General features: G+C 38.4%; 3 protein-coding genes and 1 pseudogene across 4 annotated transcripts; all 4 read right to left on the reverse strand.

Moving 5' to 3' along the window:
* Positions 1 to 4,029: 4,029 nt before the first annotated feature.
* On the reverse strand, positions 4,030 to 4,515 carry LOC105679229 (uncharacterized). Its single transcript, XM_012379140.1, has one exon. It carries the CDS (start codon positions 4,513 to 4,515, stop codon positions 4,030 to 4,032), a length of 486 nt encoding a protein of 161 aa, XP_012234563.1.
* Positions 4,516 to 7,633: 3,118 nt separating this feature from the next.
* On the reverse strand, positions 7,634 to 8,509 carry LOC105679228 (uncharacterized). Its single transcript, XM_012379139.2, has one exon. The coding sequence runs from the start codon at positions 8,507 to 8,509 to the stop codon at positions 7,634 to 7,636; it is 876 nt and encodes a 291-aa protein (XP_012234562.1).
* A 3,228-nt stretch (positions 8,510 to 11,737) lies between these two features.
* LOC136996903 (putative nuclease HARBI1) lies at positions 11,738 to 12,518 on the reverse strand (annotated as a pseudogene).
* A 17-nt stretch (positions 12,519 to 12,535) lies between these two features.
* Positions 12,536 to 16,211, reverse strand: LOC137001362 (uncharacterized). 2 transcript variants are annotated; one of them, XM_067360064.1, is made up of 3 exons: positions 14,761 to 16,211; positions 14,477 to 14,682; positions 12,536 to 14,294 (listed from the first exon to the last, which is right to left on the reverse strand). In XM_067360064.1, the coding sequence occupies exon 3, from the start codon at positions 13,898 to 13,900 to the stop codon at positions 12,782 to 12,784; it is 1,119 nt and encodes a 372-aa protein (XP_067216165.1). In that variant the 5' UTR covers positions 13,901 to 14,294; positions 14,477 to 14,682; positions 14,761 to 16,211; the 3' UTR covers positions 12,536 to 12,781. The 2 variants fall into 2 exon arrangements, with proteins under 2 accessions (XP_067216165.1, XP_067216164.1); XM_067360063.1 differs by having other exon boundaries at positions 12,536 to 14,682.
* Positions 16,212 to 17,405: the final 1,194 nt, after the last annotated feature.

Genomic DNA, 17,405 nt, shown 5'->3' on the forward strand with positions numbered 1-17,405 from the left:
AATTGTCAAGAAATTGTAACTGAAATTCAAATGTAAGTACAATTCTAGGATAATATAAAAAGCATCATACACAAATTTATTATGATACAAACTTAAATAATGAAATTGTAATATATGTTTCAACATTGCAAATGTGAATATTTATATGATAAAATTTACAAAGTGTTAACAATTTTCAAATATTTGCTAATAAAATATTATTGAAATGTTTCTGTTGAAATCTTAAAATAATTCTTTAAAACAAATATGATGGGGTATATATTAGGGATCATTAAATATGCGGCAACATTGTGATTATAAAATTTTATAGGTATCTATAATAAAAATTAAGTATAATAAACATAATAAGTATATAAGTATAATAATAAAATTTTTATAAGTATCTATAATAATAAAAATACATATATGTTGTATTAATCTGTTAATATAAAGAAATTTATTTGCGTTAAATTAATTAATAATTTCTTTATATTAACAGATTGATACAACATATATGTATTTTTATTATTATAGATACTTATAAAAATTTTATTATTATACTTATATACTTATTATATTTATTATACTTAATTTTTATTATAGATACTTATAAAATTTTATAATCACAATGTTGCCGCATATTTAATGATCCCTAATATATACCCCATCATATTTGTTTTAAAGAATTATTTTAAGATTTCAACAGAAACATTTCAATAATATTTTATTAGCAAATATTTGAAAATTGTTAACACTTTGTAAATTTTATCATATAAATATTCACATTTGCAATGTTGAAACATATATTACAATTTCATTATTTAAGTTTGTATCATAATAAATTTGTGTATGATGCTTTTTATATTATCCTAGAATTGTACTTACATTTGAATTTCAGTTACAATTTCTTGACAATTTTTGAGGTTTTCACAGTTAAATATAAAAAATAAATTTCTTTATAGTATTTTTTTTTTTTTGTAAATAATGCATATAAACAGTAAATATTATTTTTAAAATAATTTTTAAATATGTACTATTTTTTCTTTTATTTTACTACTTTACAAATAATGTTTTTGTGTATATCCCCAAGTTATATTTTATTTTCATTGATATTACAGTCTAAATACGAGTACAAAGCAATTTGTATCACAAATGCATCTGTTGCAGCGATATTTAACATTATAAACGTTAAATATCTAGCGCTATAATTTGCAATATATGTAATTTATAGCGCCTTTCTAATTTACTTTTCAATTTTTATTACGCAATTTCCAGTGCTATCAATATTTTACAAAATAAAAGTTTTTTCGATAAAAACTCAAAGCATTTCTATATTAAAGGAGCGAGAGAGAAAACACTAAAGCGTGCGAGAGAGACAGCTACTGTTCGTCGATGAGATCATCATTGCCCTCTTGCCGCTCACTCCGCTCAGCATGTGCCCCTCTTGCCGCGCGTCCCTCTTTGCGCGTGAGGTAACCTTCTCTCTATAGATCTTGTACACACATGCGCAACGTAAAGAGCGTCAAAGTTTTGGCGGGTAGACATCAGTATTAGCCCCGTCTGCAGCCTGACATCAGTGACCAGTGTAGGTTAGCATCGTTAAAATTAATTGAGACGTGTATTGCAATAAACAGGTAAGTTATAATATTATTTTTGTGCAATAATTTGTGCAATATGGATGTAGATAGTGGAAAAGGAGCCATTAAAAAACGGGAAAAAATTTTTATTTTTGCTTGGTTAAAGGAGGATATTTTTAAAGGATGGTTGGCCCCCATTCAGAAAAAAACAAGGTTTTTTGTATTGTATGTAACAAGACCATCAGATGTTGCAAAACAAACTTAGTGCAACATTCACAGACGGTTTCACATATTGAAAAAGTCAATCGTCAAAGTTAAAGCCTCAAATCAAATGTAGTAACACCCGTAAAAATTTGCCATAAAGATAAAGTAAAATGCGCGGAGATAAAATTAGCAGCATTTTTTGCGGAGCATAATGTCGCTTTTAATACAGTTGATCATTTAATTCCTTTATTAAAAGATGTTTGTATTGAGCCTGAAATTGTACAAGATCTTTCACTGGGTCGAACTAAGTGCATTAATATCGTAAAAGAAGTCCTTGCCAAACGCGAAGTTGAAAAAATTGTTTAAATTTTGCAAATGCGTAAATTTTCTATTTTGATCGACGAAAGTACAGATATTTCTGATACGAAACTAATGTGTGTACTTGTTCAATATTTTTCGCTCTTAAATAAAAAAGTAAAAACGCAGCTATTAGAATTATTATCATTAGATGGCACAGATTGTACTGCGAATAACATTTTCAAAACTTTTAAAACGTTTTTAGAAAATAAAGAAATTCCATTAAAAAATATTGTTGGTATGGCAAGCGACAATGCATCAGTAATGACAGGACGCAATAACTCCTTTTTCTCGCGTTTAAAATCTGAAATACCTAATGTAGTTTTATTAAATTGTATATGTCACACATCCGCGATTATTGCTAGTAAGGCTGTAAGCCTGTGCAAAATTACCGCAATGTTGCGAAAATTTAATTAGAGGAGTTGCTACTTATGTTTCGGGCAGTGCAAAGAGATGCGCAATATTAAGCGAATTTCAAGATTTTTTTAATGTTGAAAGAAATAAAATACTTAAATTGTCCAACACGCGATGACTTATATTACATAAATGTGTTACAAGACTTCTGGATAACTAGGAGGTTTTAAGAAATTATTTTATGCTAGCTGTAGTCGAAGATAATTTACAATCGGCAGAAATTATTTTAACGCAATTAAATGATGATTCGATTAAGGCCTATTTGTTATTTTTAAAATATTCATTGAATTTTTTCAATTATTTTAATGCACTGTTTCAGTCACGTAAAATATTAATTCATAAATTATTTATTAACAATCAGCAATTAATTCGTCAAATAGGTCAAAATTTTATGATCTCTGAGGCTTTGAAAGACATTACTACTTTTAATGACGATGAACATAATATCCAACAATTGACAAATATATATGTGGGACCAGAATGTGAAGGCTTTTTAGCATCGCGATCTTTTGAATTCGCGCAACAAATTAGATTAAATTGCTTAAATTTCTATAAAATAGCGCTTAACGAAATGTTAAAACGTTTACCGTACAAAGATGTCTTATTTGAACAGTTAAATTTTTTAGAAGCCAAAGTTGCACTTTATAATGAAGGTAGATTAATAATTAAAGATTTATCTTATATTGCCACGCGTGTAGAAAATATTGATGTAACTAAATTAGCATTTGAATGGAAAGTTTTGCCCACAGTTTTTAGTGATTCGGAAAAAATAAATTTAGCTTCATTGTTTCTACTGCTTGATACAGATAGAGAATTACGTAAAATATGCACTTGAATCAATCTCTATTGTTCGTTTTTATTGCTGAGATAGCGTACATTCCTCAACTGACTCAGCTCGCCTTCTCCACGCACACGCTCACTCGCCATCTTAACTCTCTCTCCACTTCTTTTAGCGCCGGCGCTACGCCCATCTGCGCCGCTCGTCATACGCTCGCTTGTCCGCTGCACACAGTGCTTACATCTCGCCCGCCTTGAAAGGCTAGGCTTTCAACTAAACATTGCTGCAAGCCTTTGACTTATTATCTAATTAAACGCAAATAAATGAAATGGTAAACTTACATGCTATGGTTATCCTGTGAGTATAAATATCCTTAACTACGTTTCCAATGGTAGGATACAGATCTTTGCTATGGTGCGTTGAATCACGCCTTTGGTAGTTTTAACGCTAACGACCCGAGTGATTTAATCCGTACCAGGGTGGCATTCGATGATTCTTCCCAGCTTCCATTGCATCGAAGAAGTTTGGTCGTCCCGTAAAATCACCAATGTTCCAATCTTGACTGGAAATACCAGATCCTCGTGATTCCATTTGAATCGTTGTTGAAGAGTCGACAAGTACTCCTTGGACCAACGTGGCCAGAATGATTGGACCAGTCAGGATTGGATTTGTCAGGTATTGGAATCGAGTAAGTCGATTAGAAGGAATATCGATGAAACGCTAAGGAATCGCGTTTAGTGCTTCTCCGATCAAAAAATGACCCGGAGTCAACGCTCTGAGATCTGTAGGATCACTTGATATTGGAGTTAATGGTCGTGAGTTCAAGACCGCTTCAATCTGCGTGAGAACCGTATACATTTCTTCAAAACTTAATAGAGCTTCACCGAGTATTTTCTTGAGATGCGTTTTTACCGATTTTATGCCGGCCTCCCAGATACCACCCAAGTGTGGTGAATAAGGTGGTATGAAATGCCACTGAATTGCACGTCCTGAGCAATGTTGTTCGACGGCTTCTTGATGTGACGCTGATGTAAGGAGTTCACAGAATGCGTGCAACTCATTCTGAGCCCCCTTGAAATTGGTGCCGTTATCCGAGTATATGTTTACACACAAGCCGCGACAAGCAATGAAGCGCTTGAGCGCGTTAAGAAACGCCGGTGTGCTCAAATCGGAGACTAATTCGATGTGAATAGCCTTGGTGGACATACACACAAATACGCATACGTATGCCTTGCAGGTTTTGTTTCGACTAAGTTTTAAATGAAACGGACCTCCATAGTCGACTCCTACGTTTACAAATGAGCGTGCGGATGTTACTCGATAGTCTCTCTAGGTAGATTGCCCATAATGTGTTGGGTTTTTGGAGGTTGTGCTCGGAAACAGATAATGCATTTGTGCAATATTTTTCGAATCGTGGATCTTGCAGACAAAATTCAGAATGTGCCTTGCAATGTCGCGAGTAACGCTTGTTGTTTTAGAAGCAAATTTTTTAAATGCTCTGATCGGATGATTAGATGAGTGACGTGATGATTTGACGGTAAAACAATAGGATGTTGACGCGCATATGCGATTTGTGCATTAGCCAGTCGTCCTCCCACTCGTATGATTCTTTCGTTGTCCAAAAACGGATGTAAGGTTGAAACCGTGTGAGCTTCGGCGGACGCGGAGTAGCTCGCCGGAATCCAGGTTTGGTCGGTTGGGGGTATGTCAAATAAAACAAATGCTCGTTTATAACAAAGTAAAGAAACAACGTTTATTAAGTAAGATGTTGAAATGACTTGCTTCAAATGATCTGCTTCAATATTCGTGTGTACATGCGAAGCGTGTGTGAAGTGAATTCGAAAGAGTATACAAGTAGTGGAAAATAGAAAAGTATCGGTGCAATCGGTATAATGACAACGGTGATATAATTAGTTAAAGCGGCGTGGAATAATCGTAAAAGTATCGGTGAGATTGGTATAAGCGACAGTGTAACAATTATTGAGCGATAGCGAAAGAGTTATTAAAGCGGCGTGAAATAAATACAAAGCAGCGTGAAATAGAGATGAAGTATCGGCAATAGTGAAATAATTATTTGAGCGAACGGTGAGAAATAATTATTTAAAGCGGCGTGAGATAAATCCGAAGTATCGGCAACAGTGAGACAATTATTTAAACGGACGGCGAAATAGTTATGTAAAGCGGCGTGAAATAAATAAAAGAGCGACGGTGAAATAAATATGAAGGCGACGGTGAAATAATTATTTAAAGCAAACGATAAGATAATTATTTAAAGTAACGGAGAACGAATTATTAAAGTTTGACGTGAGGCGTCTCGGTGCGATCGGAGAGAGCGCAAGCGCGGGCGATCGTGTCGCAACGGTTGGTACAACGCAACGCTCGTCGGTGAGTGCGTTCGTGACGGTATCGCGAGTCCGTTCGATCGTAGATCGTGACGGGTCGTTCGACGGCGCGGATTGGTCGACGTAGTTTGCCCGCTGGATGGATTCTGCGGATGAATCCCGGTGCGCGGTAACGCGAAATTAGGAACAGGACGTCGAGTATGCTTGACGGGAGTACGAGGACGCTCGCACTAGAGGCTTTGAGGCCGAAACTGGTCGGCGGACGTACGAGAACGCTCGTACGAAGGCGGATTTAAAGCGGCGACTCGACTAAGTATAAGGGAATGCCCTGTATACGAAAATCGATGCCCGGAGGAGCCGAGTACGCTCGACGGGTATACGAGAACGCTCGTATCGGAGATAGAAACGGTATCGAGAACGCTCGTGTACCTGGAATAAGGCATAGAATCCGAGTACTCTCGGCGGACTACGAGAACGCTCGCAGCAGGATTGTTCGCTGACTAGCAGCGAACAGGATCTGGTGAGAAGACGTACAGCCGGGCCTCTTTTATACCCGGCTGGCAGCCGAATGGCTTCGAATCGGCAAGCATCGGCGGTTTCGGCGGCGAGTCCCCCACAAAACGAAAATTTTGGAACGGTCGGGTGTGGGGGGTTTTCGGCGATTGACCGCCGTTGTTTTGATAAGAAGTTTATCGGCGGTCGATGCGCCCTTGGTGGGGTCCGTAATGGACGGTCCGTAGCCGTAACGATGCAGCTTGCGGGCTGCACAAGGTTAGTAACAAGGTTAGTAATGGACTATCATGATGAACCTGCTTCTTATGCGTTAATTCGTCGATTTCCCTTAGGAAGTAGCACGCTTGTACTGTTCGGATAATGATGCTCATTGCTCTTTCTAGCTCTTGGACACTTGAGGCGCGTACGTATTGAGACGTTGTATCCCTTCGAGGTTCTTTCCACCGCAAACAATATGCGAGAACTCGGTTTGCTCTTGAAAGTGACGAGAATCTCTCTAGGAGATCGTCAACATGTCTTGTTTGAGTGAATGTTGCTATATATATATATATGTTAGCCTTGCTCTCAGGGATTTCACCGATTACCGATGGTACATCTCTGCTGAGGTGCTCTGCAGGCTCGTGTAACCACTCTGGTCCCTCCCACCAGAGACGTAGCTGGCTTAATTGATGTGGATTTACTCCTCGCGATATGACATCGGCTGGGTTGTCGTCTGAGTTGACATGATGCCAGGCTTCCTTTGCTGATAGCTGCTGAATTTCGGTGATTCGATTGGCCACAAAAGCCTTTCTGAGATATGGTTCGCCGTGTATCCACGCGAGCACGATTGTTGAGTCACACCAATAATAGCAGGTGTGAATTGGTAATGACAGTATTCCGATTACCTGGTGAACTAATTTTGCTAGGAGTAGGGCTCCGCACAGTTCCAGTCGGGGCACGCAGACAGTTTGCAACGGTGCGACCCTTGATTTGGCGCACAACAATCGAATGGTCACGTTACCCTGTTGGTCGACGGAACGTAAATAGACACAAGCTTTGTAAGCACTCTCTAAGGCATCTGAGAAACCATGAAGATCAATGCGTGCTGGGTTGTGGCATACAATGATGCGTGGAATACGAATATCATTTATGGACTTAAGATGCTCAACGTATCCAGTCCATTCTGTGTGTAAGTCACTTGGCAATGACTCATCCCAACTGAGCTTGAGTTGCCACATTTGCTGCAGCATTATTTTTGCCTTGATTGTTGATGGCCCGATGAGTCCTAATGGGTCGAAAATTTGTGACACGATCGATAATATCGTACGTTTAGTAATTCGACCTTCGTTGTTTCGAGCCACAACGCGATATTGGAATGTGTCTGTCGCTGAATTCCACGTAAGACCGAGAGTTTTCATCTCTTCCCCGATGTTGAAGACTTGTGCGGTATTGTCGGTTGGTTGTGCAATGAGTGACGGTTCGTTCGAGTTTTATTTTGCCAACTTGAAACCCGCTGATCTCAATATCTCGATAATTTCTTGTTTTAGTGCTTGAAGTTTGGTCAAATTGTCACTGTCGGTGAGTAAATCGTTCACATAAAAGTCACGACAAATGACCTGACTCGCTACAGGATGATCTTGTTGAGCATCTTGACCCGTTTGCTGCAACGCTCGAATTGCTAAAAATGGAGCCAAGGCAAGTCCGTAGGTAACCGTATTCAGTCGGTACTCTTGTATTGGTTGATTGATGTCTGCTCTCCAAATGATTCGTTGTAAATCTCGTTGATCTTCTTGGATATTGACCTGACGGTACATTTTAACGATATCCGCCGTCATAACAAATTGATATTGTCGGAATCGTACAACTGTTGCCAATAGAGTAGGCTGAATTGTGGGTCCTACTCGTAAAAGATCATTGAGCGCTATTCCGGAAGTCGTACGTGCCGATGCGTCAAAAACGACACGGAGCTTGATTCGATCGTTAATGTTGGTTACTACCGCATGATGCGGGATGTAATATTTCTTTGAGGCTGTTTCCTTGATACTTGATATCTGACTCATGTGACCTAGCTCGAGATACTCTTGCATGAACCTTACATATAGTTCCTTGATGTCCGGTTGCGACTCCAGTCGTTTCTCCAGTTTATGAAACCGTTTCAGTGCATGCTCACGGGATTCGCCTAACTCATTTGGGTCACCTTTGAATGGAAGATTGACTGTGAATCTACCGCATGAATCCCGTTGACAGTTCTTTACAAAATCAGCCTCGCAATACTCGTCGTTCTTTGATGGCAATAAGTTTTGTTCAATCTCTTCGATGTTCCAAAATCGCTGCACCTGTTCGTGCAATGTATTGTCAGATGCCATGCAGCTCAATAAGGTGGTTTGCTTGATATCTGAGATGCCTCCCGCAACAATCCATCCCAGGTGCGTTTTCTGCAAAATTGGCCTTTGCTCAACTTAATCTGCCCGATGCAGAGAAGTTCCCAGAAAATGCTTGCTCCTAACAGAGCATCTACTCTGGCTGGGATGTGAAACTCATTGTCTGCCAGACGCAGATGCGACGGGATTCTGATATGATCCATTTCAAAGGCTGTTAAGGGTAGCCTCTCGATGATATTTTCCGTGATGAGAAACTGTAGTTTGGTGCGATATGCTGTATGCTTGGATTCAATGATCGCTTCAACAAATTCATTCAGATCAATCGACGGACCTAATCCTTTGACCGAACACTGCTGTTGCCGTGTGCGCAATTTTAATCGTTTACAAAGTTCTCTGGACATAAAATTGAACTGTGAACCCGAATCTAATAGTAACCTACATTCTATGCGTCTGCTTTCATGATTGCGAATTCAAACCTGCGCTGTTGACAAAAAAACTCGCGAAGACGATATTTGATTATTATTGAGAGTTGATGTTAAAGTCACATTCTTATCTGCGCTCGCATTGTCGCTGTTAATTACCTGCTTGCTTGCTTCTATCGTTTGCGCTTCGGGGTGCAATAACGTATTGTGTTTCGCTTCGCATTTTTTATAATGACCGGAGGTACAACTTGCTGCGATATGATTACCTTTTAAACAATTCCGACACAGTTTGCGCTCCTCAACGATAAGCTGCCTATTTGAAATTTCTAATGCCTGGAACTTTGGACACGAATAAACCGCGTGCGATTCCTCTTGATAATATGCGCATTTACGAAGAGTTTGTTTTTCACTGCCTGTAGCCGCAAATGAACTTGATTGTTCCGCCCTTTTTGTTTGATGCTGCATTCGCTTGTCTGATCGCATTGCTGCTTGCGTCTTGCTTGTGTCTGACTTTACACTTTCTGGTTCTAGGATCAAACATCGATCCTCTAAGAACTCTGTCAGAGAGCTCACTGCTAGACTTTCTTGTGATTTTGCGTAAGACTTCCATTCGCGTCTCGTCAAGTTATCTAATTTTGAACTTAAAATATGAATCATTGTCGCATTCCATGTATTCGCTTGGAGCTGTTCAAGAGCTCGGAGATGTCGCAACATACTGTCTAATGTCTGCCTTAATTGCCCGCCTGATTCCCTTTGCATTACTGGAATGTCTAATAACAACTGTAAGTGACGACTCGCAATCGCTATCTTATCCTCAAACCTTTTTTTCAAAAGTGTCCATGCAATTGCGTAATTAGCCGCCGAAGTTTCCAAAGAGTGGATGACCTCAGCTGCCCGTCCCTTGAGGGCTGAACGCAGATAATACATTCTTTGGATATCCGACAGTTCAGCATTCGTTTCAATGTGTCCTGTAAAACTGTCTCTAAATTGCCACCATTGTTCGGGATTTCCGTCGAACACTGGGAGACTCATGGTTGGCAATCTTACTTTGCGTTCTTGTACTTGAACACCGCCTGCGTTAAGGACAGCATCGCCGTTATCACCCTGAACTTGCGGGTTACCTTGTCGCGCTTGCCTTTGCCTCGAATTGACTAGAGCTCGGGCTGTACCTATCAACATACAATATCGCTCGTCTAAGATTACTCTTTCCTCGTCAGTTTCGTCTAGCTCTTCGATTTTTGTTTGTATGTATTTTTGTTTTGTTTGTATTTTTGTTTGTATTTCAACGACTGCCAAACATTTCGCACGAACTCAATTCTCGCTTCAAGTAATTCTATCGGATCGTTGGTTTTGCGAAACCTTTCAATAAAGTTCTCGAAATGTGTCAAACGCAACTTATATGTACCGCGCGTACGCTTGAGCGCTGTTAATTCTTTAGCCATTCTAACCTTTTTGCACTCGGAAATTATATTTTACGGAACGGACTTACAATATGTCGCTTAATGTATTGCTACGCTCAATTTTCGATGTATTATTCGTTGTCATGTCGTTGTGGATCCGCTTTGTACCACCACTGTTTGTTGCCACGTTGTCGTAGATCTGCTTCCGGTTGCCGCTGCTTGTTGCCACGCGATCGTGGATCTGCTTCCGGTGCTGCTGCTCGTTGCCACGCGATCGTGGATCTGCTTCCGGTGCTGCTGCTCGTTGCCACGCGATCGTGGATCTGCTTCCGGTGCTGCTGCTCGTAGCCACGCGATCGTGGATCTGCTTCCGGTGGACTAATTAGGTTGGATTATTTCGACAACCTTACTAGCAGCCTTTTTACGTACTTCCGGTTCGACACACGCCGCACTAATTAGCACGCCCGATCTGGCTCGAAGGACCAATGTTTCTACTGCTTGATGCAGGTAGAGAATTACGTAAAATATGCACTTGAATCAATCTCTATTGTTCGTTTTTATTGCTGAAATAGCGTGCATTCCTCAACTGACTCAGCTCGCCTTCTCCACGCACACGCTCGCTCGCCATCTTAACTCTCTCTCCACTTCTTTTAGCGCCGGCGCTACGCCCATCTGTGGCGAGACAGACATCTCCAGGTAGACTTCAAAACACCAAAGAGACGTTCAATACAATTTCTTGCGCTACATAATGCTTCGTTATATGCAAAACGTGGAGTTCCTTCCGGCTCTCGTGGCAAAGGAGTTAATAGCCACGGTTCTAACGGATAACCTGAATCACCTGTATAAATAAAATATTCTAGATTTATTTCAGCTCCGTTAAAAATTTTTTAATACATTTTAAATTCAACACAACATAAAATTTATGCATTAGAATAAACAGTAGAGTATAAAGTATTATGTCGACAATAAATCGACAAAATAAAAACTTTGTACAACAAACATCTTTAATAAAAAGTTAAGATTATATACCAATAAGATATGTTTGTCGTTCACCACGATTGTACGCGCGTTCCATAACTCGTCGCGCAGCAGAAGCATTCCATATATATGCATCGTGTCGTGCTCCAGGATATCTTGCATTAACGTTGAGTATTTTTAAATTAGGGTCACATATCTAATAGATTAAGTTATTGAATGTCATTAATTGGAATATATAAAACACGTTTTGTATGAATCAATGATTTAAATATTTACCATTTGCACATTCAATGAATGATATCCATGATGATTAATGTAGGCTTCTTCATGCTCTTTGGGAGCAAGGATCGCTATGTGAGTACAGTCAATCGCTCCGATAGCTCCTTTAAACGGTTGACGTGCATTTTGAAATTTCATTCTTGCTAATTACCTGGCTCCTGGAGTCATTGGAAATTGTACCCATTGTCTAAATATTAATTCATTGATCGCATCTGTTACTTTGTGTATACATCTGCTAATCGATGTCTGGCTCATCGAAATGCCCCACTGTTCACCTACTGGACGTTGAAAGCAGCCAGTTGCATAAAATCTTACTGCCGATAATACCTATAACATATAAAATATATATGAATATCATAAACTCAAATAAAGAAAAAGATAAGTATAATAAATGTAATAAAACAAAAATATTGTATATACAGTTACAAATTGTAATTTGTATTATTTGTTTTTCTACAGCCAAACCAGTGATCCTTGTCCGCTGTAATCGAGGTTCTAATGCATCGACAAGATCAAAAATTAAGTCCGGTGTTAAGCGGTACAACTCCCTAAATTCATTATTTGTCAAATCAAATGGATTTTCTGTTGTTCGCAACAATTGTCTCTCTACTCTTCGTTCAAGGTGTTGGACATGATCTTCCATCATTATTAAATTTAAAGCAAGATAGCCGAGAGCCATCCTAAAATAAAAAATTATAAAATTGTTTTATCAGAGAAACTATTAACAGTTTAAATCGACTACAATACTATTTTTATTTTACATTGTTTATCTAAGATTGAGATTATGTTTTTTTTTATTGTTTTATTCACTTTGAAAACTGAATATTGTATATGTCACTTAAATCTTTACTTTTAAACAAAAATGAAACACCCTGTATATATATGAAAGATAAAAGTTCAAGGCTTAAAGAATGGAAGTATTTACACTTACTTTCAATCCATATTAGCTGTTTTTATCAATAACTTCTAACATTTTATTGTCACATGTATTACATATATATGTATGCATTCCACACTAACGTATCACCGACTCACATCAACTATCGTTAATGGCTTAGCGAGACCTCCGGCATCGATCGCAATCACATCGACACGGCTTCGATACTTTTCGGAATTTAACGATTCAAATATCGAGAATTGTCGATACCCACTAGTTACAGAATAACCTTTTGCGATTATCATCGATATCGATAGTTAACGATAACGATTTTTGTCGTTAAAGAGTTACAGAATCCCGGCACAGGCACCCATGTAACGGTGACTTCTCTCTCTCTCGCCAATTCGTTCAGAACGCCTCTGCACTCCTGAACCAATCGCAACGTTATTGTCGGAGCCCCCAGCGCCTTGATGGCTGCCTGGCTGTCCGTACAAATTCTGATGTGCTCTCCCACTTCTACCCTACTCCGCACGGTCTGAACACAGCTTAGGATAGCCACAATCTCCGCTTGGAATACCGTGGCATAACTGTCGAGAGAAATGCTCTCCTTCCATCCCTCTCGACTGCCAAAGAAGCCGGCCCCGGAGCCCGTGTCCGTCTTCGAGCCGTCCGTATACCAGACATTCCCTCCACGCACTCGAGCCCCTAAGTTTCCACCTTCCTTTTCCCACTCCTCCGACCTCGGTATATGCACTTTAAAGCGCCTATCAGAAGCCCGAATAATAGGTATTCTGTCCTGTCGCATCTCGAATATCGGATCCAACAGAACGTCTTCCGGCAGCCTCGTATGCCGGGCTCCCTTCTTCCATTTTAGTTCGCATCTTAGACGGTATGTCGCCACTGCTGCCGCAGCCACCACCACCTGATGAAACGGTTTGATGCCGAACATTACGTCCATCGCCGCCACTGGTGTCGTAACCATAGCACCCAGGGCCCCTCTCAAAATCAGAGCCCTGACATGCTCCAGCGCAACTTTGGCTGTTTTCTTTTGCACCCTAGTCCACCATACTATGGCTGCGTATGTGAATCTGGGGCGAAGTATGGCTGTGTAGATCCAGTGTATCATACTTGGTTTCAAACCCCAAGTTTGGCCAAAGGTCCTTCTGCACATCCAAAAATACTGGCACAAGCTTTTGCACCGGTTACTAAGGTGCTCCTCCCAAAGCAGTTTCCTATCCAGGATAACTCCCAAATATTTCACTGATTCGGTCGGAACTAACCTTACTTCTCCAAGAGTGGGTCCCACAATGGTGCCCACCTTGTATTTGCGAGAGAAGACAGTAAGACCGGTTTTTAGTGGATTCACCGCTAAACCCGTCCTCTGACACCACTCTTCTACGACTTCCAGTGCCCCCTGCATGAGCTCTAGAAGTGTCTCTAGAAAAGGGCCTCGCACAAGTATTGCCACGTATTTTTAACATATAGAGATATGTAAATATAAATATACGTAAACATACTTAATTTTTTAATTGATTTTTCTGAAAATAATTTGTTAGAATGAACGGGTACCATATAGCATACTTTTTTACTACACTCAAGCACTTCACTGAGCTCGTCGCGTCGCACATGCGCGAAAAACCGGGCCAAATCTGGCTACACTGCTCCTCACATATACATATATGTTTGCGTATACATACACAAGAACGAAAGATGTAAAGAATAGAGAGGTTATTGAGTGATATACTTAATGACTCCGGAAAGTAGTTTGGCTTCGGCCATGTTACAAGCAACATCGTTACGTCATTTTTTGCAACCTAACGATTTTCAAAAAAAATAACAGGAAAATTTTACAGCTTATTGAGATCTCCAATGCTGACTTTACAGAAATCTATCTTGTCTTAATACAGAGATATATTTTAAAAAATACTTGAAAGATAAATTAACATGCTGCACCACTCAGTATTATATTGGTTTTTTGCACACAAAAAATATTTACATTGTATACGTTGTCATGAAGAATTGCTGTCGGTTTTAAAGTTACTTTTCCACGTTCCATTGTATGCTTTACACCGTTAGAAAGAAATATTTCATAATTTCTTTGTATGCTTCTGATCTGAAATGGAGCTCACAAAGGACTTCATTGTCCTTTGCTTTACGGCCGATAACTTCTTCCCATATTTGTCGAATAAACGGAAATTTGTCCTAGAGCATTGTTATAGAAATATTAGATACTTGAGGTGAATTAATCCAAGTAAATTTTATATTGTTGTAAATACAAACCGTTCTTGGGAACTTAAACATTGTTTTATTCTTCCTACCATATAATTTATTATTTTTTTTATTACTTGCATTTCCCGATTTACAACCGGGAAATGAACATATACGCGTCATTTCTGTCTTCTGTCGTGTTTCTATCGTGTTCAATCGTGTTGTACCAATTTCAACCTAAAACTTTATAAAATTGAGACGAGCAACCATGCAAACTGTGAGGACGGTGTCGTGGAACGCAAGCGACATCTCGATTAGCATTTTGAACTAATTCAGATGACCACTTTTGAGCTCATAATCTGACGCCATCGCCTATTAAGTTCGGCCTCCTGATCTCTATTCTTCATGGCTTGCATGTAAGAAGCAAGCGTTTCTGATTCATAAATTCTGAGGCAAGTGGTGGGAATATTAGAGATCCCCTGTTCGAGACCTGCTTCGTGCGTTTCTTTTCTTTTTTTCGCATTTGTTTCTAACATAGTAAATCATCAGATCATATTTTTTTGCCCAAAAAAATAATATTTTCTATCTATTAACAATATTTGCATATGTTAAATTAACAATTTTAGAAATAATACAGATTTGCTATTGTCAATAGAAAAATAAAAAGTTATTTTACAATGTTGCAACAAAGTGCTAATTTAACACATGCGAATAATTTTAATAAAGATAAAATAATTTCTTTTAGCCAAAAACATTATCTAATAATTTACTTAAAACAAATATCGAAAAAGGAAAAAAGTTACAAAATCACAATTTTCAAACACGAGATTTTTAATATTCTTGCCATTCGCCTTACTCGTTTAGCCATGCTTGCTATTTGACATTTATCAACTTGAAAGATTACACACCTGCAAAACTTTTAATTATTTATATTAAACTACTGCATATTAGCAAGAGTTACTGCAGTAACTACATATACATGTACTGTGGAGATTAGTGGAGGAACACAGTAACATATTGTAACGATGCAGCATGCATCATTACGGCTACGGACCGAACATCGTCCGTAGCCAACAAGGGCGCATCGCGCGGTTCCAACAACATACGACTCCCACGGCGAGCGCACACGGACGCGATGCTCGCTCGTGTGGTGCCGCCATGGTGGGGGCTCTTTCCCTTATGTCGCGCATGATGCAGGATGCTCAATCTTGCATCACTGACTCGGAGCCTATGTTCACCAGCCCCACGAGCACAAGCATACTCGTACACCGACCAAGCATACTCAGCTCCAGAGACCGCTTCCGCACGATACGGGGATACCCGTGTCACAGTATATACAGTAGCGCAACTCTCGGAAATTTGTGAATCCCAAAATAAGTGCACATGCGCGAAGTTAGCGAGTAAATCCAGTACCGCCATCTAAACTTTTCTCTTACTTCCTCTTTCTTCGTTACGCTCTCTCTCTGTTACTCTTTCTCAGCATTTAAAAGGCCGTACGAATATTTGTATATTCTTAATGGCAAGATATTTAAATGCAGAGCTAAAAAAAGCAAGCGATCAAAAATAGTGTTGTGTTGTGTAGTGAAAGTAAAGTAGTGGAAATGCAAGTGACATTACTAATTGTAAGATAGTGAAAGTTGATTAAAGCATTATCCTTAGAGAAAATAGTTAACCTATATAAATATTTATATAGATTTTCTATTTTCTTGTAGGAGCATTTTGATCTTAGCTTTGTTTCAGGTGTTGCTGTTGTTCGTGTTTTCTAAAAAATATTAATTAATATTTTTTAAAATGAACAAAAAAAGAAAGCAATAGTGCGCTGTATTTAAATGTATGAATGTCAATGTGGAAAAACGACATTTTTTTTAGATTTCCAAAGGAACATGACAGGTATTCTTTTATTTATTATTTGTAAAAAATGTATTTTTTTAATCACATATATCTTATAAAAATATTATACATAAAGTTTTAAAAATTGTTTTTACAAGTTTGTTAATTTATATACGTTTCTTTTTATATTAACAAATTATTATTATTATATGTACGTATATATTATTATACAGGGTGAGGAAAAAGTACCGGGACACCTAAATAACTTCTGAACGGTTTGAGATATCGGATTGAAATTTACAAGGTTACAATGGTATCACACAATCATAGACTTATAGAATAGACTGGCCCCTACCGTAAGAGGTAGCGTTGAAAGATCTAAAGGATAGAGAGATGATTCCGGGACTCTCTGGCCTTCTCTTTCGTCTCGTGGTGGGAACTGAAGGGATAAGATGGAAACGAAGCGAGCATGCGTATACGAGATGAGGAGAAAGAAAGAATAATTAGACGTAGAAATAAAAAAATTAAAAAATTTGAAGATTTAATGGATTATTTAAAACATAAAGCATTGATTTCTAAAATAGATTAATATATTAATAAGTTTAATAAATAAGATATTTCATAGATTGAGCTGAAAAAGCATTTTTAATATTTTTTAAGATATTTTATTAAATATACTATTTAAACTCTTTGGTACATATAAACTCTACGTACTGGTAAAATAATGAATTAAATTGTACATTTTGCATAAAAAAAAATAGATTTTGATCTCATACACAACCAAACTAAAAATAAAATACATTATTATATATATCATAGACATAAAAAATTAAAATAAATTTAATGATCAATTAAAATAGTGTAATATAAATAAATTTCTTTGTAGT

The sequence above is a fragment of the Linepithema humile genome, chromosome 8 (assembly GCF_040581485.1).
Source record: "Linepithema humile isolate Giens D197 chromosome 8, Lhum_UNIL_v1.0, whole genome shotgun sequence".
Taxonomy (NCBI): domain Eukaryota; kingdom Metazoa; phylum Arthropoda; class Insecta; order Hymenoptera; family Formicidae; genus Linepithema; species Linepithema humile.